Below are 24,955 nucleotides of genomic sequence, written 5' to 3'. Positions count from 1 at the left end.
AAGAAAATTGAGCCCAATCTGAAATCAGGTTTATAATCACTGATTACAGTCAGTTCTTGTTATTTGTGGCAGTGATGTTCTTACAGATCTGAATAACATACTGAACCATTGTTTTCAGGGGGAACACGGGGCTAAGTTTCTGTGAGTGCTTGGTCACAGCATTCTCCTTTGCCAATTAACATACAACCTTGTTTTATGTCCATTTCTGTTTAAAGATACCTTACTTGATCTGTATTGTTGATTCACTAACTTTGAACTCAGGGCCAACAACACTATAACCTGTGCCTGAACAAAGCTTATCTAACACACACATACCTCCCTAAGGCCCATCACAGCCATCCTGTACTCAGGAATACTAGATGATACTTAAGCATAATGTTTGGGGAACATTCTTAAAGAGATCACCAGCAAAAAAAAAGCACAAAAATAATAAAAATAAACATGCCATGACACAGACTGTAAAAGGCCATTTGTTTGCAGCGTGAGAGCTGAGACGAGAAGGCAGAGCCCCACTGGGCTCCACCTCAGCTGGGAACCCACACAGCAGGTGACTGAAATTTCTGGGCACTCTGTTAAAGTCCACAAATGACCATGAAAGTGCCAAAGTATTGCTTAGGAGGTTGCAACTATGGTTTAGCAAGTAGGTGAGTTTGTGAACACTCCATCTGCAAATCATGAGGATCGGCTGTATATAACTATAAATTCAAAATAATTGATTGTATTGAATATAAATAGGTTTCCTCTCCAAAGGCAATTTGACTATCATTTGGGTTCGTCTCTCACGTTTTGACTGTCCTGTCATTTTTTCCATCTGTCCACTCATTTTCCTCATTGCATTCGTTTTTTTATCCTGTAAGGTACGATGAAGAAAGATCTTATAAGAGAAGTGTGAGGTAAACGTCTCCTGTTCTTCAGTTCACGCTGGATCCTTTGTGTGTGTGTACACCAGTGTCTTACTTGTGGGTGACCTCAACAGGCTACCAGAGGAAGAGGTCCTGGTATCAGTCCCTTGTAGTATATCATTTCCAGTCTTTGTCGTGTGTCTAAAGCTGTTGAGGTCAACCTAATTTGCAACTGAAACCTACTAAACCAGATACATCCCAGACTTGGCCCAGGCTGCAAGCTAATTTTAACTAGCCCTGACAACTGCTGTGGCTGTTTTCAGCTTTATTTCAGCCAGCATGCTTCCAGTCTCCTTGCAAGTTTTGTATCTCCCTTTATGAAGGACTTTGCAAAGGAAACGTACATAAACACAGACTTGGGAGTTCCTAAAACACCATATGTAATTGAAGGCATGTGTCTTAGGCTCCAAAGGTTGGTTTTTAAAAGCACATACGCTCCACTTTCATTTGGCTCTGCTTTGACTTCTTTTTTGTGACTCTCTCACGCTCTGCTTGCTTCTTGTTTCTTTTCTACACTGATAATTTTTGCTCATGCAGACTGGATGAAGATCTGAGGGAAGCATCTGAAGCAGCTAAGTAAGACTTGGTTTCCATTCAGCAGCTGGCAGTGATGTTGGCTTGCATTTCAGGAATGAATTGGGAGAACCTGCATGCCTGGTGTTTTATTCTTGCATCCTGATAATAGTGCTGCCCTTTAAAAGTTTCCTTTGTTCCATGATAGATGTAATTTCTCTTATTTGTACTACAATCTGTTTGTCCCCCTAATGATCGTGGTTATCTTGTTAAACATTTTTTTTAAATATATATGCAATTTTAGGCACCACAGCAAAAGAAACACATCACAGGCAGTGCCATGAATAGTGTAACAGCCAGATGATCACTTGCATCATCTGAGGCAATAAAACCTCACTAACTCATACTAATGCAGAAAAATGGTAGCAACGTGAAATACTTCTATAGAACCAAATTCCTGAATTTACAATATTTTTAAAAAAACTACTATTCAGTGACTGGGAAATATAGCTTAACTAACAGCTTCTGACTTATTTGCATGAGTACAAAAAATATTGCTCACTATTATTATAGTTTTCAAAATAGCAAAATCATAACTTTAATGCAAATATAAAATGAATACATGCCAATAATTTTATTCAACTAATTACTTAATCAAGGAACCAGTAAGCTGTTAAAAACCAGTTCAAAGAGTATTTAAAAAGCTAGATATCTATAAGCAATTTATAAAGGAATATTAGGATAAAAATGTTGGTTTAGATACAAAATTGATTAATGTTCAACAGGGCAATAAACTGTACCTCAGGGTGATCTTTTCCACTGGACAGAAACTATTGCATCTCTGCTCAGTAAAAATCTGCAAGTTAATATCTGCCTCTACAGAGCTGTTAGATCAATAGGAAGTCAACTCAACAGTTCTTCTAAAGAACATCCAGTAATTTTATTTCCAGTTCACAAATAATTTTTCTGACACTGTTAAATATAAACAAGAATATTTGCTGCATCAAGCTTCTCCATTGCAAAAGTTGCTTACACTGTTAATTTTTATAACTTGTTCCTATTTTAATAGATATTGCAAAAGCTGAAAGCCTGGACAATGTCTAAACAACTACAAATTCTGAATAAGTAAGATCTAAGTTAGTGAAGCTTTTCCTATATAGATATAAATGCCAGTTCGTCATGAAAACAATCCATTAAAATATTTTTCCCTACATTTTTGTAGCAGGTAATCTGTAGAATTATTTACCTAAAGCATGGATCTTTTGGGTTAAAAATTCAAGGAAAGGTTTTTGCGTAGAAAGCTTAGCATTAGTGTAGATTACCGTTAAATGTGCCTATATAGTGGTACAGTGTACCCTGTTAGCATTTATCTGTGCTCAAATTGCACTGTCATGAGATTCCCCAAAGAGATAGCGAGCAATTAGTTTCCCTTTCAAATTCTTTTTTTTTTTTTTTTTTAGGATAACAGATTTATTAAATTAAGAAGCTGTTTTCAAGACAAAAATATAGGGAGGGAACATCAGTAATTTTCCAGCCAAACCCACTATGGAGTCATAGTCATGTGCTCTCATTATTACCCTAAAATCTTGCCTCCTTCAATAGATACCTTCCCTCTATATTTCTACTCTTCCTGCTTAGCTACCATAAGAGAACGTTTATCACTTTTGGCTTAGTTGTGTAGCTTTTTTCTCTCAAATTCTTCATGGTTTACTTATCTACCTCCACAGACCCTCTCCCCAAAGATCTAAATGGTCTTGGCTGGTCCTGAGATGTCTTGATCGCCTTCCTAAAGGAAGCAGCAAGCTCATGCCTAGTACATAGTAGATGCTCAATAAATTTCTGCTTCATCAATTGGTGAATGTGCATAAGACTAAGATCACTGCTGAGGCGCAGTGCTTCTCAAACTTAACAGCACATCAGAATCACCTACAGTGTCCTGGGCCTCACCCCCAAAGTTTCTGATCAGCAGGCCTGAAAATCTGTATTGCTAACAAGTTCCCAGTAATGCCAATACTGCCAGTCTCAGGACCTTGCTTGGAGAGTCTGGCTGAATAAAACTAATCAGATTTGTCCTCAGAAGTCGATGCTCTTGCTTTGAATTCAATGGGTAAGCCATCTGTCCGAATTCCCCATTAATTTTACTTCTTCTGATGGTGACATTATAGCTATGAGGAACTGAAAATGTGGAAGGAGAAAGAATTTTACTGTTGACCCCACAGATGATCGAAATCCCACAGAATCCTACCATTTCCGCACGCTAACTATATCTTCTTAACTACCTTTGAGCCTCTGAAGTGGTCCCCCAATCCTTGGACAGACTGTAGATGATGACTTGCAGTTCAGAAAACATAATCACTGCAGATCTATAGTTACAGGTTCCTCTTATGAACAGATGCCCCCTGACTTTCCACGTGACCTTAACTAGAAAGCTTCAGGCTGTTTCTAACAAAAGCAAACATATACCCTGTTAGGGAACAAAGCCTATCTGTTCAGTGTTTGGCTTTAGTCCTATTAGTGTTTTTAAACATTCACCCTTTCCCCGTTAGGGATACCACCTTCACCTCTAACTGACTTTCAGAAGGAGATTCCCTCAGCCAGTCTTATTTTTTCCTTAAACCTTAAATTCTGAACAGGAAAGAAAATATTTTAAAAAGGATAAATTGTACATAGAGAGTCATTCTTATTTTGCAGAAGGGGAGGAATCTATCTGTTGCCTTTGGAGTGACAGTTGTACATGAACTGTAAATTGCTCTTTGCTTTGGAAGGATTGCTGCTGCCGCTAAGTCGCTTCAGTTGTGTCTGACTCTGTGAGACCCCGGAGACGGCAGGCCACCAGGCTGCCCCGTCCCTGGGATTCTCCAGGCAAGAACACTGGAGTGGGTTGCCATTGCCTTCTCCAATGCATGAAAGTGAAAAGTGAAAGTGAAGGCGCTCAGTTCTGTCCGACTCTTAGCGACCCCATGGACTGCAGCCTACCAGGCTCCTCTGTCCATGGGATTTTCCAGGCAAGAGTACTGGAGTGGGTTAGGGTTAGGGTTAGGGTTATGCAAAGTTAAAAAGCAGAAACGCTAGGTTTAGAAGACTGCCTGCCCTTTCTTGTTTCCATTTCAGCTTTACTAGGTTTTTCTAGCACACTGTCAATGCTTGCCTGACTGTTCCCGTTCACTAGAGTTGCCAACTATCTTCTATAAAAATACCACCACCAGAGAGAAGGGTAGGGAGTGAGGGGGAAAAGCCTTCTGACTTTCTCAAGGAACTAGCCTTTTGCCATTTGCAAAATACCTAACGTTAATAACCACACCTCTTATGTGTAGACAGAAACCTTTGCTTGTGAAATTATCACATTACAGAAGGAGCTCTCACGTATAAAAAGGAGCGCTATGCTGTGCTGTGCTTAGTCGTTCAGTCCTGTCCAACTCTTTGTGACCCCATGGACTGTAGCCCGCTAGGCTCCTCTGTCCACGGGGATTCTCCAGGCAAGAATACTGGAGTGGGTTGCCATGCCTTCCTCCAGGGGATCCTCCCAAATCAGGGATCAAACCCAGGTCTCCCGCATTACAGGCGAATTCTTTACCGTCTGAGCCACCAGGGAAGTGCAGAATCTCTTAATATAGTGTTTGTTTGCTGAAAATAAAATATTTACCAGAGGGGGGAAAAGTAAAAAGTTGAAGTGTTAAGTATAATTGGAAATTAAAGCAACTTTGAAATTTGCTAACAGAGGAATCTCACAGAATATCAAAAGCAGCTTAATATTACACAAACAAGCATAAACATGTTCATACACAGTAATAAAACTCTCCTTATTTTATGGTTACATGTTTCTTTCTGGACATGATCAGTTTCGGTTAATGTCAGGACTGGCTTGTTTGACCAGAACACAGCTGAGCTGTGTCACATTTTTTGTGACAATACCAAGGAAAGCTGACACTGGCATTTTCCCTTTTAGTGTCTTGGAAAATCTTCATTGTTGTGAAAACTGCAAGTTAACTGGGTTCATATATGAATAAAATTAGAGGGATTGTCCTTTGTGCATAAAATATTATATTATGTGGGTTACAAATAAAAATTTGTAATACTCTGTTCACCAAACACTATAGATTTAAAAGTCAGGAAGAAAATAACAAGGATAGAAGAGACATGGAGGTCTTGGGAGTTTTCAATCTTCCTTTTATGCTTCTGAATCAGGAGCAATTACTGTTTGCAAAACTGACGGTAAAAGAATCAGAGCTTAGTCTCTTCGTCTGTTCAGGTGTAGATTAGACGTGTTCAGTAGTAGCAATGGGACCACACTAATCAGTTTCAGTTCAATTCCATCACTCAGTCGTGTCTGACTCTTTGCAACCCCATGGACTACAGCACGCCAGGCTTCCCTATCCATCACCAACTCCTGGACCTTGCTCAAACTCAAGTCCATCGAGTTGGTGATGCCATCCAACCATCTTATCCTCTGTTGTCTAACCGGTTTAAAAAGTTCAAATCTGTCCTGTTTATAAAGTGGTAACAGTAGAGAGAATGTTTACTGCTTCCTTTTTTTTCCCCTTGCACTCAGAACTAGCTGCCTTTACAATGATCCAGAAATGTCTTCTATGGAGAAGGAGTAAGAATTCACCATCAATAACAATTATGTGGTTACTCATTGTATTGTATGGCTGGGCTCTGAAAGACAAAAATACATTGAGGATTGGGTAAACACCGTTTAGATGTTCAGCTTTCATGTTCTCTATGCCTGAAATTATAAACTTAAAAAAAAATGTGTCAGCTTAACACCATCTCATTCATGATCACCATTAGATGTCTTAAGGAAAACCCAAGTCTTTACTTGGTGTTCTATTTTTCCAGCCCCAAAATGAGGAGAAAATGAATATTAGAGCCAGATGTAAAAGCATTTGGGCAAGAAGAATCCAACTGTTTTCTGAATTACATCATCCATATTTTAATTAGTGAAAGTAGGGACTTCCATTTGAAATCATTATTTTGGTGGGTGGGAGAGAAAACATCCTTATTTAGAAAATTCAAGAGGCAGCTCAGCCTGGATGGAACTTTAGAAATGATCTTGTCCATCTAGCCTCATCCTGTGAGAAATAAAAATTGAGCATGTGTTTACCATGTGCCAAGTTCTAAGTAAAAAGCTGCACCCACCCTATCTCATTTTTATCCTCAAAACAAGCCAAGGAAGTACACTGTACAGATAAGGAAAGAGCAGCATAGAGAGATAAGCTGTTCAACTTGAAGAATGGCCCGGAGCTGGGACTGGAGCCTTTGCAGTGCAGTTCCAGACCCAGTGGTTGTGGTTTTAAAGTCAGAGACAGGTGGCCTTGATGCTGGAATGGGTGTTCAACCTCTGATCTAACCAGGGAGGACAAAATTTAAGCCTAAAACAAAAGGGTTCACTGCTGTCCCGTCAGTTTCAGGGAATAAGCTGTGATCACTATCATGTTCTCAGAGAGAACTTGGCCCTCCAATCACGGGCTCTTAATTGGGTGTGGGTTGTGGAGAATTTAACATTGTCCTCCTCCACAGGAATCCAGAAGGAGGGGCAAAGATCCGCATTTAAATATATCCGCTATTGTCACCTTGTGTTCTCTTGTGACCTCCTTTTCCCTGGAGGAGGTCTGAAGGGAAACTGGAAAATCCCGGTGCACTGGCTCGGGAGTTGCCACGGTGACCTTATAAGGAAGTTTATGCACAAAAACTCAAGGGAAGGTCTTTACTGACAAAGAACAAAAGCCTTAAAGAAGACCTTTGAAATCGCACAGCTACTTTTCTGAAGGTTTTACTGGTCCCACCTTTTTGAGATGAAGACAGCAATTGCTTCGAGCAAACTGCCACGCGAAAATTCTACAAAACAAAAATACCATAGTCCATCTAAAAAAAAGATTTTTTTTTTGGCAAATCATCCCTCTCTCAGCAAAGCAGCGCCCCCTAGAGCAGAGTCCTGCACCTACAGCTAACGAGCTGCGTGGGCAGAAGGTCCCTCACTAACCTACAGCTGCTACATCTGCGGGCTTACCCACTCCTCTGCTTGCCTTGTCTGTTTTGCTCCCCATCTGTATATGAGGCTGTCTGGGTTGGGAAGAGGGCAAAACACCGCTTCTGGTTGGGCTTCATTCCAGGGCTGGGCATGGGGATGGGGGTGGGGGGGATGCAAATTGTTAATGTTACTTGCCATTTCTTAGAAAATATTAGTCTCCCTGCTTCCCCTTTCATCAGCCCTCTCTTTCCTAAGCTCTTTCTTACCAGGCACATGATCACAGTGTGGAGGATGAGATCTGGGATGAGGGGCCAGAGTGGCCAAGATTTTTTTTTTGCTGACTTCCTGCTCTGGATTTCTGGCTTTATTTAGCATCAGACTAAGAGGCTTCATTTACCTTCTAGTTTCTGAGTGGAAGCATTTTACACCTTCTATAGCTAGTATTAAATGGATAAGCTGAAAAATGGGCAAACACTCTTCCAAGGAGCTCAATTAGGCCAAGAATAAGACGTACAGTGTGCTGATGCTGTCATGGCCTCTCATTTCCTCAGAGAGAGAAGGGAAGGTTAAGTCCATCTCCCACTCTTCTTATAGAAAACAGGTTTATCATTAAACAATGTTGTCTGATACTTTGTAAAAAACAAAGAACAAAAAAACCTCATTTAACACATATTAGGAGCCAAAAATAGCCTATAGAAAATTATCAAAAAGTTACTATGTCTCACTGGAAAATTAGGTTATAGAAAGTGAAGCCCATCTGCCCAGTGAGGAATGCTCCTTTCATGTTTGAATTCTGATTAAAAGTTAAGTTTTTTTTCCAAAGCATACTATTTTGAAAAGTAATCCAGATGTTTGTCTCCTTCACACTCAGGTTAGGATTTTATTTTTTTCATTCACCTCCTAAAACCTGCAACATGACTTTTTATATTTTTACATAAAAAGTGTACATGGTCCAGAAGTGGGTCTATGCGGGGAGGCTTAAATTAATAGTGTTGTCCATAGCTTCATTAGCTCCACAAGACCACTGCTGCCTTGTAATCTTCAGGTGGTTTCCTGGATTTACTTAAAAAGCATCCACTTTTGACTATCTTCTTGCTCTTTCCATAAACTCGATGATTAAATTTCAGTCTCTCAGCATTTGTGTACCAAAAACTGAAGGGATAAATTAAACCCTAAAAGGTTTACAAAAAAGTCAGTATGAAAAATGAAGTGCTTCAAAATGGTCTGTTGTTTTCAGATTTTTATCAGGTGCCTTGATGGTGAAACAAAGTGACCATGTATACTTTAAACTTTTAAAGATGCTTTCAAGTATTTTGACCCAGATTCTACTTTTCAGACAGTGTGCTCCAAATTTTGATTTAATAAATATTCTCTTGGTCTATGAAAGACACTGAGCCACCACCATGTAAATACCAATAAAATTCCAATCATCAGTCAAACTTAATATATTCTTTTGGGAATAACTGCAGCTGGGAAACACATTTTTGAAGCAAAAACAAAAGGACCTGTTTTTTGGAAAAGCATATTAGAAAAAGATTGATGGGTCAGAGTGGATAAAAAGAAGACAGACACCTTTTTGGTAAAAACCCTGTTGATAAGGAAACAAGTCAGATCCTTGAGGGCATAAAAAAGAGATTAATATCCATGACAACCTGGCCTCTCCTAATAGTCAGTATGGCTGGGTTTGAAAACTCCCAAAGGACAGAAGATTATTGCAAGTAGAGTAATTAAGCAGTGAGATATGGTTTTCTCATTTCAGAGACACTGAACTGCTACTATTACTTACTCTACTGCTGCTGCTACTGCTAAGTCGCTTCAGTCGTGTCCAACTCTGTGTGACCCCATAGACGGCAGCCCACCAGGCTCCCCTGTCCCTGGGATTCTCCAGGCAAGAACACTGGAGTGGGTTGCCATTTCCTTCTCCAATGCATGAAAGTGAAAAGTGAAAGTGAAGTCGTTCAGTCGTGTCCGACTCTTAGCGACCCCATGGACTACAGCCTACCAGGCTCCTCTGTCCATGGGATTTTCCAGGCAAGAGTACTGGAGTGGGGTGCCATTGCCTTCTCCACTTACTACTGAACTAATATTACTGCTACTAATAATAGACATGTACTGTATGTTCATTATGTATAATTGAAAACACTTTAGACTAATCCTTAGCAAGCTATTCTATTTTGCAGATATAGAAATGGAGACTTAGAAAAGACAGGTAGCCTGGCCAAGGCCCCAGGGCTAAGAAATGGTAGAATTGCTGAGGGTACCTCAAAGGAGTATGCCTTACTGCTGTACCCTGGATGGGTTAGCTTTATTTGCAGAACTATGAGAATGAACAGGGCTCATTTGCTGCAGATTCCACAAGTAAAGCACAGTAACCTTTGCAACATATAAATGTAAGGCCTCCCTCCCTCCAGAGAGAGGAAGGGCAGATCTAAGCGAAATCCGCACATACTTCCCAAATTGCCCGATTCAAACAGAACATTTTTCTTTCGTTTCCTCCTCTGCGTGTTCACTGGCTGTAGTCAGTTTCTCTGGTAGGTGTCAGAAAACTGTGATATGTTCACAAGAGGTAGAAGAAAGACTCAAGTGGCCCAAAGACATTTTTGGCTTATTCCCTAGATATTTGGAAACTCAACAGACATTCTCTTTCCTTTTTTTCATATATTTTTTTTTAATTGAAGTATAGTTGATTTACAATGTTGTGTCAGTGTAAGGTGTATAGTAGTGATTCAGTGTGTGTGTGTGTGTGTGTGTGTGTGTATACATATTCAGATTATTTTCACTTGACCTAGAGATTATCATACTAAATCAGATGAATACCATATGATACCACTTATATATGGAGTCTAAAAAAAATGATACAAATGAACTTATATACAAAATAGAAATAGACTCTCAGAGAAAACATTTATTACATTTTGGTCACCAAACTCAGGAGACATTCTTTAAAAACAAGTTTTTCTTAGGTTATAAGAATCCATCTCATTAAGGTAGCTGTGCCCTTTTCAGGCAAATCCTTTGGCTTTAGAAAGTGTTGGAGGGTGAGAGTGAAAACAGTGGAGTCACAGCCAACAAGTCCCCAATATGTACCCTGGAGGTGAAAGCCGGTCCCTCACACCCAGGGACATGTCACACACACTCTTCAGAAGCACGCAGAACCCAGCATGTGCGGTCATGGAAATCACAGATGATTCGGGAGCAAGGTGGCCTCTGCCTGTGGGGAGGGATGGGTGGCCCAGGGTAATGCTTGCACTTGGCTTATTAGGTTTTTTTTTTTTTTTTCCCTAAAATATGATAAAATACAGCTAACACAAAATATACTATCTTAACCATTTTCAAGTATACAATTCAGTAATATTAAGTACATTCATGTTGGGCAATCAATCTCCATAACTTTTCGGTCTTGCAAAACGAAAACTCTGTTCCCATTACATCACAACTCCCACCCCACTACACACCACCCCTTCTACTGTCTGTCTTTATAAATTTGCTCTAGTGGAATTGCACGATATTTGTCTTTTTACAACTGGCTTCTTTCACTTGCCATAATGTCCTCAAGGTTCATCTATGTTCTAGTTTCCTTCCTTTTAAAGGCTGAATAATATTCATTATCCTGGAGGAGGAAATGGCGACCTATCATTATAGGTATACACCAAATTTTGTTATCCATTCACCCATCAGTGGACACTTAGGTGGCTTCCTCTTTCTAGCTTTTGTGAACATTGCTGTTATGAACGTGGGTGTAAAAATATCTGTTCGAGTCCCCATTTTCCGTTATTTTAAATATATATCTAGAGAAGTGGAATTCTGGGTTATATGGGAGTTCTATTTTTAATTTTTTGAGGAACTTCTATATTATTTCCCTTAATAGCTGCACTAATTTACATTCCTAACAACAGTACACAAGGGTTTCCTTTTCTCAGCATCTTCGTTAGCACTTTTTTCCTATTTTTTTAGATCATAGCCATGTTCATGGCTGTGAGGTAGTACCTCAATGTGATTTTGAGTTGTGCTTTTTAAAAACAGCTTTATTGAGATAAAATTTACTCATTTAAACTACACAGTTCAGTGGCTCAACAGTGTCACTGAGTTGTGCAAGCAACACCACAATCAATTTTAGAACATTTTCCTCACTTGTAAATTACTCTGTCACTCCCATTTCCCTTCACCCCAAGTCCCTGACAACCAGCAGCCTACTTCCTGACTATATCTGCCTGTTCTGGGCCTTTCCTATGAATGCAGTCACATGAGCTTTAGGGCTGGCTTCTTTCGTTTAGCCTCATGTTTCCAGGGTCATACACGTAGTAGCAAGGTTATAACTTTTCACGTTAGAAATGTACTTTTGATGAATTTAACATACAATTTTTAAAACTCCAAGACACTTTATCTGGGAGGAAGCATCAAAGGTGCTACGCATGAAAAAATGTCAACAGTGGTTTTATTTGGATGATGGCCCAACAAGTAACTTTAAAATTTTATTTTTCTTCATCGTTTTCTGTAATTTTCAGAAATAGAAAAATAAACATGTGCTTCTTTTATAATGAGGAAAAAATGTATTATATGTCTTTCAATGTATCCAGTCTTTTGTCTTTGATTTTATCATTTATTTACTTGACTGTGCCAGGTCCTAGCTGCAGCGTGGGATCTGGTTCCCTGACCAGAGATTGAACCCTGGCCGCCTGCATTGGAAGTGCAGAGTCTTAACCACTGGACCACCAGGAAAGTCCTGGAAAAAAAAAAATTTTTTTTTTTTTAAGAAAATACTGGAGGGTTTTTTGCCATTGTTTTATTGTTTACCACTGTCATAATTTAGCACTTGTCATATATTCCTTATATCAGGCAGATCATTTATTTGCCTCTCAAGAAACAGTCATTTACAAAAAAGGAAAGGTGGATTTCCAAAATGCAATAATATTCCTTAACCCATTTAAAAATGAGCTGGCACAAGTCTTTTGCCCTCTAGATCATTTTGAAAGGTGTAAAATGCTTCTAGAAACAGTTTGGCAAAAATAAACAGACTCCATCTTTTAGAGAAAGGCTTGGCAACTCGGGGAAAACTGTGTTTTTACCAGATTGGTCTAGTATAAGAAATGTGCATGAATTATTTTCAACAAGTCCTCAGGAAAAAAAGCAACAAGCACAGGCTCCCTGAATCGTTACTGTTTCTTATTCAGTTTTTCATGTTGCTCATTTTTTTTTCTTCCTTTCTTTTCAAAGTATTAATCTGAAGCTGAAAGAAAAGCCCTAGTTGGCCACATCTGGAGGAAGGGGCTGCTTTTCTGCTTCGTGGTTCTGTTGAAACATACCTACCTGGAAGAGAGAGCACTGATGGTACTCTGTTTCCACTTGCACTACCTGCTGCCATTCTAAATTTCTAAGGGGAAAAACAGTAAGAGAATCTGTTTACTCTTAACATGTTTTATGGAATTGTGTGTATTTTCCTATTTTGCCAATTATGTGCCTCAAAGATTTTAGTTGAACCTTAGCAAGAAAGTAGGACCTTCCATTTCAATATTTCATTAACCCTTGGTACAGTGGTATTTCGTCTCTTTGTTGACTGTTGTTGACCACTGAGGTAACTGCAGTCCGCTATTCACTGTGAGTGGGTTTCTCCTTGGTGATCACTTCAAGTTTAAAATAAATAAAATAAACTCCACCTTTCAAACCCTAAGCTTGCTTAAGACAGCCATACATAGACACAGGTGTGAGACCACGTCAGTTAAGCATCCACTTGTTTCTTGTCCACATTTATTCTAACATCTCCAAAGGAAGCCAGGTTTCCTAATTCACACCAATTTCATTTTAGTTATCAAAATGGGCATTGTGTTTTCTGTGAATTTGGTTTTTTAAAAAAGTCATTTCTTCAGTGAATGTTGAGGACCTCCAAACTGAGAAACTTAAGGATCAATGTTCACATTTCTGGTAGCTGTCTTTGATTCAAGCCATGAACTTAGTTCAAGATGTCACACTTTAAGTGCTAAGGATACTGTGGAAGGCAGCCCCTCAGAAATTCATTCTTTGGTAACACTGAGTTATCTGAATCTCTCTCATATGCATTATAAAACATAATCTGCTTTAACACACTCACAGGCTTAAAATTAAATATGAGTATGTACTATCCTTTGCAAAATAGTTCTTTATAGTCTTCATATGTTTTTTAAAATACCAGCATGGTTTAGAACTCATGGGCCTCTAGAGGAGGGAGGGGTTGGTAAATCTAGCACCCCGACCTGTTTCCACATGGCCTTCAAGAACGGTTTTCATGCTTTGGGTTGAAAAAAATTTTTTAATATGTCATGACATAAGAAAACTATCAAATTTCAGTCCCCATAAATAACGTCTGATTGAAACATGGCCACACAAATTTGTTGACAGACTCTCTGCAGCTACTTTCGTCTTACAGCAGCAGAATGCAGTAACTGCCACAGACCATGTGGCCCATGGGGCCTAAAACATTGACTCTCTATAGACAGCATTTGCTGAGCCCTGTGCCAGCCCATGCAACCTTCCTCGGCCTCCCATTTGTACTCAGATGCTGGTTTTTCTAACAGTATGCACAAATTAGGCTGCAAACTAATTTCCTCTTAAAAAAGTAAACTTTTGGCATCCACAAATCAGTAAGACTCACACCTGCTGACAAAGGCAAGGAGTCCTAGCCATGAACACATGGCTCAGGTTGTGTTTACACAACCCAAAGTGAAGCCTGCTTAGAAGGCTTCTGGCTGTTCAGAGGTGTTGCTGAGGTCCTGTCCTTACCCTGGAAACTATTCACAGACTCCACTATCACATATTGTTAACAAGCTCTTCAAAATTAAACTGTAGTGGAGACCAGGGTTCCACCATAGTCTGAGGGTGATAACTGTCTCTGGGAGAGCTTTCAGGGACATGTCGAGCCCTGGGTATCACAAGCTTTGAAGTAGACATCTTTGCACAGGTTTCTGAATTTCACTGCCTTCATCTGCTTCATGTCTGTCCTGCACCTGCCAGACATGCCTTCATACACACAGGTCAGCTCTCTCTCCTCCATAAGCCATAGTTACTATGTCCCCTTCTCAATCCCTTTCCACTTGGTATCCTACTAGATCATTCTTCTGGGTCTCCACCCTCATAACATCTGGCTTGTCTGATAGAAAAACCCTGGAGCACGTCTTCTTGCACAGCCCACCTCCACCTTTGGCAGCCCAAATTGTGCCTTTCCCAGAACTTAGCATGGACATAAGCGCAATGACCTGGTTTCCCAATTTGTTCACCCAGTTTGCTCACTGTTGCCCTGGCATCATTATTATTAATGCTCTCTCACTCAGTAAAGTCCCATTTTGGAAGATGAATTATGTGGTCCCCTTAGCCACAGGAAGTAATGAAGAATTCAGTGTTCAGCTTAGAGGTATGAACTGGAGGACATACAGCTGTCCGTAAAAGGTTCTTGTGACAGTCAGCCAGACACAACAACAGCCTTAGCATTTACATTGTCTTTGAACTTGTCCAGCCTGTTCATGGAAGGCTACTCAGGTGGTATTCTGTTTGGAGTTTTATCTTCCTATGTGGAAATTATGAGCATCTTTCCTGATCAATGATTTTGTTTGGACTGTTCAATGGGCTGCATAACCATTCTGATAGTTAGGCATCTGCTATTTTATTATCTTAAAAAGAAAATTTAATTGCACGTGCTAGATAAAAGCTACCATGTAAATTCAAATCAAGTGAATAGAAGCCTAGAAGAATTCTGAAAAAAATAACCCTTCAGCAAATAAGTAGACAGATGTAAACATTCACACCATTAGCTATCTAGCTTTTGCATTCTGAGCATTCTTGCTTTGGTTCTGACTTCTGGGAACTGTTTGCACTTTTCCTGTAGATTTGTTGTTAAGGGAACCAAGGGGTCACTGGGGCCAAAGTATTGTTTTCCCAAAGTGTCAACTGCTATTCACTTAGCTCCTTGATTAAGAGAAAGAACAAAAATCTGCACAGAAGATATTGTCAAGGAGTAAGAAAGTCTGTCTGAGGGCAATAGCTAAGGGTGGAAGAAAACCCGGAAGTTCCTGTTGAAGCCATACAATGTTTTACGGGATTATCTTCTAAGACATAATACCGACATATGTGAGGAAGTCACTACACCAGGCCTTTGTGTTATTAAGGTCTCGTTTTAAGTATTCAGTTATGGTACTGATTTTGCAACTCTCATCTAATTAATCATAATGCCTCTGTAGTTTGCTCCCTTAGAAATATTTAGATGTGCACAAATGAATCTTTTATATGTTTAAAGGTTTTTTTCTACCATGTATTGGATTGCTCAGAATAAAGTATCTATTAGGTCTTTGTTTTAGTAAATAAATTCTATCTAAATAGTGTGAATTGATAATATAAAGATATGTAACAACACTATATATATATTCATATATATATATATATATATATAACCTCTCTGTATAATTCAGAAATAAAAAAAAATGATTCCACAAGTGATGGCATTCTTTCTCTGAGTCAGTAAGAATCTATTTCCAGCTCACTTTGCAGGAGGTCTTATCTGGATGTCAGTCTAGCTGGGCCCTCAGCTAGAGGCATTCTAGTCACCCAAACTTTATTCCCTTTTCATTTTTGTTTTCCATGCCTCAAACAGCTACACTTTCAAAATGTGTTGTTTGCTTCCTGAGAAAGCAATTTCTCACTTTGGAAGCATCTCTCAGTTTCATGGTTACTTGATTTTGTCAACTTTTCCTTTCTCTGTCCCTTATCTTTCCAGAGCAGAGGTTTATTTTTTAATTAAAATGGATTAAATACCATTTTAAATTTAGGTTCTTTAATTTTTACTTTCACAACCATCAAACAGCACTGGGAATTACCACTGAGATTTTTTTTTTTAACCTTATAAACAAATGTGTGCCTCTGCCTCTCAGAAAGTTTGTTGGAATAACCAAATGAGAAGTTGCTTTACAAAAGGTGAGACACTTCATGTCTTCGTGATCTAAGATTTAGTGCTGGTGGATACTGTCCTCTACCTAACTAAGAGCAGAAGGACAAGAGAAGACTGAGAGGTACTGACAGGCAAATGAAGGGCACGATATTACAAGGTGGCAGTTACGTTCATTCTGCTCCCATCACCTAACTATGGTTGTGGGGATGGGAGGCAGGTTAGGCATCCAGCACTAGGGGAAAGGATGGGTGAAATGTGGAGGATACACACATGGTATTGACACAGCTACCAGAAGCAAATTATACACTGAGAGAGCAACACTTCAATCATGGGGCAGAGTGGAAAAATAAGAACTCAGTATTTATAGTCAAGTGTCATTTATGTAAACTCTAACCCCCCCCACACACAATATTCTACAAAGCCCATGCACAGTTAATGACTTGGCATGCTCATTAGAGTGAGTACGGGGGTAAGGGTAGGAGTGGGGACCCAGAATGAAGCTAGAAGTCTAATTAAAAATCAAAATAAATAATAAGCTTTTTAATTGGCTGAAGTTAAAGTAACTAAAATGAAAATACCTTAAACTTTCAGCCATAGATCATAGAAAAGCCGTGTTAAGGTGCTTTGGGATATCAAGGGGCTGTTCCCTTCTACTGCATCTCCTGTGGTTTTAACATTTCTCTGCATTGGCTGCATCAGTGCTCTGCAGCTGCCAGAAGCCTGTCCTGGGCTACCCAACCCTGAACAGTCATGGAGATTTTAATAAAACTGGTGCCTTCTTACACATCAATCCTCACACAGTTGTAGGCTTTATAAAGCAAGGAGATTGCTCTGTGAAGCTAATTTTCCTAGAGTTTCATTCACATCCATTCAAAACAATTCTCTTTAGTCAAGCAAAATTATTTATTTTCAATATATAGCCATTTTAGTGATACTCAGATGACAGACACCAATAATTGCCATCCACTAACTCTTGTCTTACCCTGAGTGAGACACCTACACCCTCGATGCTTAATCATGCCCTCCTTGTGAAACTCTTCTCCCATAGATTGGTGAATTGAATTGTCTTTTCTCTCCCCATATTTGTTATCTATTGGTACTTAACAAATTACAGTGAATTCTCATTATTTAAGGAAGTTACATCCTATTAAGGCAAAGAGAATATTGAATCAGTGCATACTGAACCACCGCTCCTACAGGAAAACAGGGTTAGGTTCCTGTGAGCCTCTGGTCACATTTCCATCAAGTGATCAATAACTAATCTTATTTTATATGTGCTTCTTTTTACAGACGCTTTCTTTAATGGTATCTTGTTGAGTCACATTAACATTGAACTCACAGCCACATTGAATTCACAGCCAAATCCTGAATATAACTCACGCCTGAATGAAGATCATCTGTTACATGGATTTTCTCTGTAAGGCACATTTCCTTGCACTTAGGAACATTAGACAGTACTTCAGCTCTATGCTTGGAGACTAAATAGTAAAATTAGCAAGAAAAATCACAAAATTCCAAAGACATTACACTAAATAGACTATGAAAAAGTTGTGTATTTACAGTGTGAGAACTGGAACCAGAAAGGTGAGTTTTGCTTTGTTCAACCTCATCTGGGAACATGTGCATCAGATAAGTCAACTTTCACCTTTCTGTATATGTCTGTAAATGATCATGAAAACAAGAGGAACATGGATTTGGGGTTAAAATAAATTTTAGTGAATAGGAGAATTTGCAGTTATGGGAATTCTTAAATAATGAAAATCAACTGTGTATGCCAAGACTTAGCAGCCTGAACATCACACATTTATTATCTCATTTTCTATAAATTGGAAATCCTGATACATCTTAGCTAGGTCCTCTACTTTAAGGCATCTCACAGGCTGGCAACCACAGTGTTGGCTCAAGGTCTCTCACAAGACTGATGTCATCAAGATGCTGACAAAGTTTATGGCTCCCTTTTGCAAGAGGTTCAACTGGGAAAGAATCTGCCAAGTTCATTCACATGGCTGTTGGCAAGATTCAGTTTTTGGAAGGTTGTTGAACTGAGGGCCTCATTCCTTGTTGGCAGTTAGATGGAGGCTACCCTCAGTTCTCTGCCTCACGGACCTCTGCAACATGGCACCTTGTTTCCCTGACAACAAGAAGAGAGAATTTGCTAACAAGAGGGAGGGGGCCATTTTTATAACCTTATCACAGAAGTGACATCCTGCCAATTTTGCTGCATTCCATTGATTAGAAGCAAGTCACCAGATCCAGCCCCACCCAAGGGGAGAGGATTGCACACGATGTGAACCCTGGGGAGCTGGGACCATCGGGCACCTTCTTTGACGTCATCCTATCACGCCCCCTTAGCCTTCTGCAAGCTCCTCTTTGTGCTCTTCTCACTGTAAATGATGGTGTTTCTCAATGTTTCTCTTCTTTACGGTTCTACCCTTTCCCCAATGACTTCAACTAGCACGTCTTTTCAAATTATTCAAGATCCAGTTTCAATCCCAACCTCCAAACCCCCACCATCATTTTCTCACTCAGTCTCTGGGCTCCCTCCATTCTCTGGGGAAAAAATTAAATTGTTCCTCTTCTATGACCTGTTAGGACCATTTCTCTACTATCCCATTCTCACTGAAATTACACATACTGGGATTTAAATCCTGCTTCTGTTACCAGTTATATTATTTTGGACTACTCAACTTCTTTGAACCTTAGTTTATTCATTTAAAAAATGTGGATAAAACTCTTATCTTACAAACTTATGTAAGAGCTAAATGGGATTTAAATGTCCAGCCTAATACTTAATAATAGAAGGCATTCAATAAATATTAGTTTTCCCCCACCCTGTTCTTCATCTTTGCACTCACTCAATCTTTTGTCTGTTAACTTGCCAACTCCTCCCAAACCAGTGCCAACCCCACCTAACCATGTTAGCCTCTTGTTTTCTCTCCCACTTCCTTTTTTAAATAGACTAATTCTCTTTAATCCTCTTCCTCTTCTCTCAGATATAGCCATTTTATGCCACTTCTGTCTTATTCTACCTCTGCTGCTGCTGCTAAGTCGCTTCAGTCGTGTCCAACTCTGTGCGACCCCATAGACGGCAGCCCACCAGGCTCCCCCGTCCCTGGGATTCTCCAGGCAAGAACACTGGAGTGGGTTGCCATTTCCTTCTCCAATGCATGAAAGTTAAAAGTGAAAGTGAAGTCGCTCAGTCGTGTCCAACTCTTCGCGACTCTATGGACTGCAGCCTACCAGGCTCCTCCGTCCATGGGATTTTCCAGGCAAGAATACTGGAGTGGGGTGCCATTGCATGCTACCTCTAGCTCCTTCCAACTTTTCCATCTCTTATTTTTGCTCAGTTTACTTCTGGTTTTTACTTTTTATTTGGAAACCATCTCAAACTTGCAAGAACAGAAGAAAAAAATTACTTTTCCTGAAATATTTGAGAATAAGTTGTCTACATAATGCCTCCTCACCTCTAGATGTTTAGTATACTTCCTACAATCAAGGACATTCTTCTCATAACCTAATACAACTATCAAAGCCAGGAAATTAACACTGAAACATTACTATGATCTAATCCACAGATGCCATTCAAGTTTCACCTGTTCAAATTTATCCTTTAAAGTAAAAGGATCCAGTTTGTAGGAGACAGGAAGAATAAAAGAAAAGCAGGCCCCAGCAAGGGCCGCAAAAGAAATTTATAATTATTGATAAACTGGATGCTATAAGGTATGAGACTCTTGGAACAAGTCCAGAGGGAACAGTTCATAATCTTGAAAACAAGATATGATCCTGGGGTCGGAAAACTGACCCCAGACTGTTTCTCAACTGGCATCTCAGAGCCACATGTTTTACGTATCTGATGGAAAATCTATAGATAAGAATATTAGTCTTAGTTACTGATTTGTTATTGATTACTGTTTCCTAATTACTCAATGGTTAATGATCATTTTGTTCTTTGGCCCTGAAGTCCACATGAGTTATAATTTAACTCCCTGCACATTCTTTCATTCACGGCTGGAAGTCTAATAAAGCTGCTTGGATTCAGTTTCGGGACCTTCACCTTGGAGCGGTGTTGGTTCCCTGATCCTCGCTTTTCTCTGAATTCTAGTGTCTCGTTTCTCATTCTCTCGCCGTATCACACTTGCGGAAACCCCGCTTGTCGAGCTGGTCTCGACACCAGTTCAGAACCACATGTGATATTTAGTTGTCACATGTCTCTAGTTTCCTTCAATCTAGAACAATTCTTTAGTCTTTCTTTGACTGGAAAGACTAGTTTTGAAAAACACTGACACTTAAGATCTCTCACAGTATTCTGTAGAATGTGTCTTGATTTGGGATTCTTTGTTGGATTCAGGTTATTCATCTTCTTCGGCATTTATAACTCACAACTGATTTGTATTTTTCTCATTGTATCCTGGTGATATTCATTTGAACACCTGAAGAAGATTCTGTCTATACGGCTTTTGATGGGGATGTGTCAAAAAATACAGAGCTTGAAGGGGCTCCCACTGGTCAGATTTGGGACAGTTTGAAGATCAAAATAAATAATCATGCTAATAGATTATAATCTGTTGAATAAAATACGATTCCATGAATTTATATCATACTGAACAACAAGATAGTTATATACACTCACAGCAACTCCCCAATACTTATTAACTGTGAAAGGAAAAAAAAGTACTTTTTTTGAGCAAAGGACTCATAAAAAGGCTTTCCTATTTGAAAACTCAATAGAGGAGGAATTTCCAATATAAAAAACATCTGTGGGGACTTCCCCAGTGGTCCATTGGCTAAGACTCCTCGCTCCCAATGCAGAGGGTCCTGATTTGGGTTTCCCTGTTGGATTCATGTTATTCCTCTTTGGCATCCATCCATCCCTGGTCAGGGAAGGAACTAGATCCCACATGCCGCAACTTAAGAGTGCGCATGCTTCAACTAAAACGTCCTTTATGCCACAGTGAAGACCTGGTGCAGCTAAATACATACATAAAAACATCTTTACATTCTGTTTAAAATTATTTCCTCACCAGAATAATAATTTCCAAACGTCCATACTGGTTTGCACCCTTTTCTTATAAAGAGAATGAACGAATTTTGTATAGTTTCATATTGGTTATTTGCCATCATTAAAAGTGATTCATGATCATTTTCTAAAAACTGGAAAATACAGAAGAATAGGAAAGGAAAACAGTCTCTCCTGGTATCACCACCGGAATGCAAGCACAAGTAACATCCTGGTAGGAACTCGATGTTTATGTGACATACTCAAGATCACACAGCTGGTGAGTCAGCACTGGAACAAAAACACAGACCAGTGGTCCTTGCATATTTGAATTGTCCTCATGCTGGTCATTGATACCTCTTGTTCTAATTGATTTTCTCAACATATAAAATAAAATAGCTTCATTTTCTGTTTCAGGAAAAATACATGCTTATTGAAAAATAAATAATATAGAAAGTACAGAGTAGAGAGTAAAATCACCCAGTCTTACCATTCAATCACATCACTGTTTATTAATACATGATAATGCATTTATCTGGAAAATCTTTCCATATATATCATCATAAATTTTTTATGTATGTAGGGAGAAGGCAATGGCACCCCACTCCAGTACTCTTGCCTAGAAAATCCCATGGACAGAGGAGCCTGGTGGGCTGCAGTCCATGGGATCACTAAGAGTTGGACACGACTGAGCGATTTCACTTTCACTTTTCACTTTAATGCACTGGAGAAGGAAATGGCAACCCACTCCAGTGTCCTTGCCTGGAGAATCCCAGGGACGGGGGAGCCTGGTGGGCTGCCGTCTGTGGGGTTGCAGAGAGTCGGATATAACTGAAGCGACTTAGTAGCAGCAGCAGCAGCAGAGAGAAAGAGAGGCAGAGTTTGTGTTCTGATTATCTCTCCATGTCCAAAATTCTTTTTGATAATTTCCTAGAAGTAGTATACCTCAGCTGAAAAAAATTTAAATTGTTGACAAACACTGCTAAACCACCTAAGAAATAATTACATTAATTTAGACTGTCACTGTATGAGACACTGCATTTCTCCACATGCTGTCAGAGATTAACAGAACTAGATATTAGTTAAAATGGCTAAGGACAGATTTTAACAAGTAATATGTTATTGCAATGGGGAAGGAGGTTCGGTGTAAACTGAAGTCAGCTTTGATCGGTACAGAGGTAACTGGGTATTTTAAAGAGAAAATGAAGGAGAAGAGAGGAAGGTGAACTGGGGCTCAGCAGAGTAAGGGAAGTGAAAAATCAGAGTGTGTCAGTGTCAGTGCTGATTATGACAGCTGTGTTTGCCAGCTGGCAGTTACTGAAACCAGGAGTCACCCCCCTCACAGAGACTGGGAAACAGGCCCCAGCCTTCCTGATGAATGCATTTTAGTGGAATGGGTTTCAGGTCCTTTAGAAAGACACTCCTGAATTGTAGGGGATAGGCTATATCTCAAAGGGACAGAGGTAGGATTCACAGTTGTAAGGCCTTTTACTAAATGCTCCAAGAAAGGGGGTTCAGGGGTCAAGAGTCAGGTGTTGGCTAGAACCAACAGAAAACTCTTTTGACAGTCTTGACTTTACTCAGGCAGGCAATTTAAGCGGAACTTGGGTCATCCTAGGGATGTGACCTGGAGCAGTTAGAAATTGTCAGTGCTGAAGTCTTTTAATGTGGGGGCAGAGGGGTTGACAAAACCATTTTTGTTGATAATTTGTAGTTTTCATAGGCCAAGGTTGGGAGCTAGTCAAGAAGAGGGCTCAGAGGAGCCTGGCTAGAATCTAGTCAAGGAAACAAAACCTTTGTCAATACTTGTCGATACTAGGCTTTGATATGTTTTTAATTTTGACCATTCTGAAAGCAAGAAAAAGTTACCATTTTTTTTCTTTTTTTGATACCATTGTTTTTATATTTTTTTATTTTATTTTTAAACTTTACAGTATTGTATTGGTTTTGCCAAATATCAAAATGAATCTGCCACAGAAAGATATGGTACATATACACAATGGAGTATTACTCAGCCATTAAAAAGAATACATTTGAATCAGTTCTAATGAGGTGGATGAAACTGGAGCCTATTATATAGAATGAAGTAAGCCAGAAAGAAAAACACCAATACAGTATACTAACGCATATATATGGAATTTAGAAAGATGATACCATTGTTTTTAATTGCATTTTCTTGAAATTAGTAAAACTGAACTCCTTTATATATATATTTATCGTCTGTTATCCATATTTCTTCTTCTGTGGATTGACTGTTTATATCCTTTACCATTTTTTTAAGTTGAGATACTTATTTTTCTACCTACTGATTTGCAAGAGAGTGTTTTAGTTTGAAAATCTGAGAATTTTTCTTAATCCACTTGGCATTTAATAACCTGTCCTAGGCCACACTGCCCTGAAGACACTCAAACACTATTCCTGTGGCTGTAAGGATCAAATCAAGAGATGTTTCACCAATAAACTCAGTCAGTTGCCCTACTATCTACCCCCACGTTTTGTCCCTGAGGTTCTCTGAAAGAAGGCCACGATGGGGCTCCCAGCTCCTGAAGGCATGTATATGTCTCTGGATTGTAGATCAGACTCATAAGTTCAACAAGGTATGCTTCTCTGACCTCTGATAAAGCCTAAAAATCCTGACTACAAGCCTCTTTCTCTCCCTGCACCTTTCCCTCCTCCCAGGCTATACAGGGCACAGAACAATCCATTATATACAGAATGCTGTGATAGAATGCAAGTCCATCTCAAAAAGCTGTCAACTTCCTGTTTTTCTGGTTGACTAGTTAATAATGTTATGGACAGAATGACCTAGAGTCTGGTTTGCAGATATATTAATTCAATGGATTGACAGCCATGAAGAATAAAGAAAGGATATATTTAAGGACTGATCTGGCCCACTTCTGTCTCATACTAAAGAGATGAGAAGTCTTCAAGCTCACGAGGATGGAGACACCAAAGGCCAGCCTTCTGAAAATGCAGCTCCCTCTAAGGTCACAAGGAATGTTGACATTCTCAAGTCACTCCTGAGAAATACTGGAATGACCAATGAGCTCAGAAGAAAAAGAAGCCTCACTCCCAGATCAGATCAGTCGCTCAGTCATGTCCGATTCTTTGCAACCCCATGAATCGCAGCACACCAGGCTTCCCTGTCCATCACCAACTCCCGGAGTTCACTCAGACTCACATCCATCAAGTCAGTGATGCCATCCAGCCATCTCATCCTCTGTCATCCCCTTCTCCTCTTGCCCCCAATCCCTCCCAGCATCAGAGTCTTTTCCAATGAGTCAACTCTTCGCATGAGGTGGCCAAAGTACTGGAGTTTCAGCTTTAGCATCATTCCTTCCAAAGAAATCCCAGGGCTGATCTCCTTCAGAATGGACTGATTGGATCTCCTTGCAGTCCAAGGGACTCTCAAGAGTCTTCTCCAACACCACAGTTCAAAAGCATTAATTCTTTGGTGCTCAGCCTTCTTCACAGTCCAACTCTCACATCCATACATGACCACAGGAAAAACCACAGCCTTGACTAGATGAACCTTTGTTGGGAAAGTAATGTCTCTGCTTTTCAATATGCTATCTAGGTTGGTCATAACTTTCCTTCCAAGGAGTAAGTGTCTTTTAATTTCATGGCTGCAGTCACCATCTGTAGTGATTTTGGAGCCCAGAAAA

General features: G+C 39.6%; 1 protein-coding gene and 1 long non-coding RNA gene across 7 annotated transcripts in view; one reads left to right on the top strand and one right to left on the bottom strand.

Moving 5' to 3' along the window:
• The window catches only part of PRUNE2 (prune homolog 2 (Drosophila)), a 295,177-nt gene extending 279,335 nt beyond the window's left edge, over positions 1-15,842 (top strand). For 3 of the 5 annotated variants that reach the window (XM_010844906.1, XM_010844905.1, XM_010844907.1), the window contains 3 exons: positions 858-893; positions 5,965-6,012; positions 12,601-15,842. In XM_010844906.1, the coding sequence (XP_010843208.1) occupies positions 858-893; positions 5,965-6,012; positions 12,601-12,631 (115 nt within the window). In that variant the 3' untranslated portion in view covers positions 12,632-15,842. The remainder of the gene's footprint in view (positions 1-857; positions 894-5,964; positions 6,013-12,600) is intronic. The other 2 variants (XM_010844908.1, XM_010844909.1) reach the window with 2 other exon arrangements.
• LOC104992151 overlaps positions 1-24,955 on the bottom strand; it is a 64,241-nt gene that overhangs the window by 28,392 nt on the left and 10,894 nt on the right. Inside the window, exon 1 of one of the 2 annotated variants that reach the window (XR_825671.1) lies at positions 2,216-4,244. The exons of the other annotated variant lie outside the window; for it this stretch is intronic. This is a non-coding gene — a long non-coding RNA (uncharacterized LOC104992151). Of the gene's footprint in view, positions 1-2,215; positions 4,245-24,955 lie in introns of those variants that run through there. 2 annotated transcript variants of the gene reach the window in all.

The sequence above is a fragment of the Bison bison genome, unplaced genomic scaffold, assembly GCF_000754665.1.
Source record: "Bison bison bison isolate TAMUID 2011002044 unplaced genomic scaffold, Bison_UMD1.0 scf7180017864212, whole genome shotgun sequence".
Lineage (NCBI taxonomy): Eukaryota > Metazoa > Chordata > Mammalia > Artiodactyla > Bovidae > Bison > Bison bison.
The sequence above is the reverse complement of the archived record's forward strand: the minus strand, read 5'-3'. Positions and strand labels throughout refer to the sequence as shown.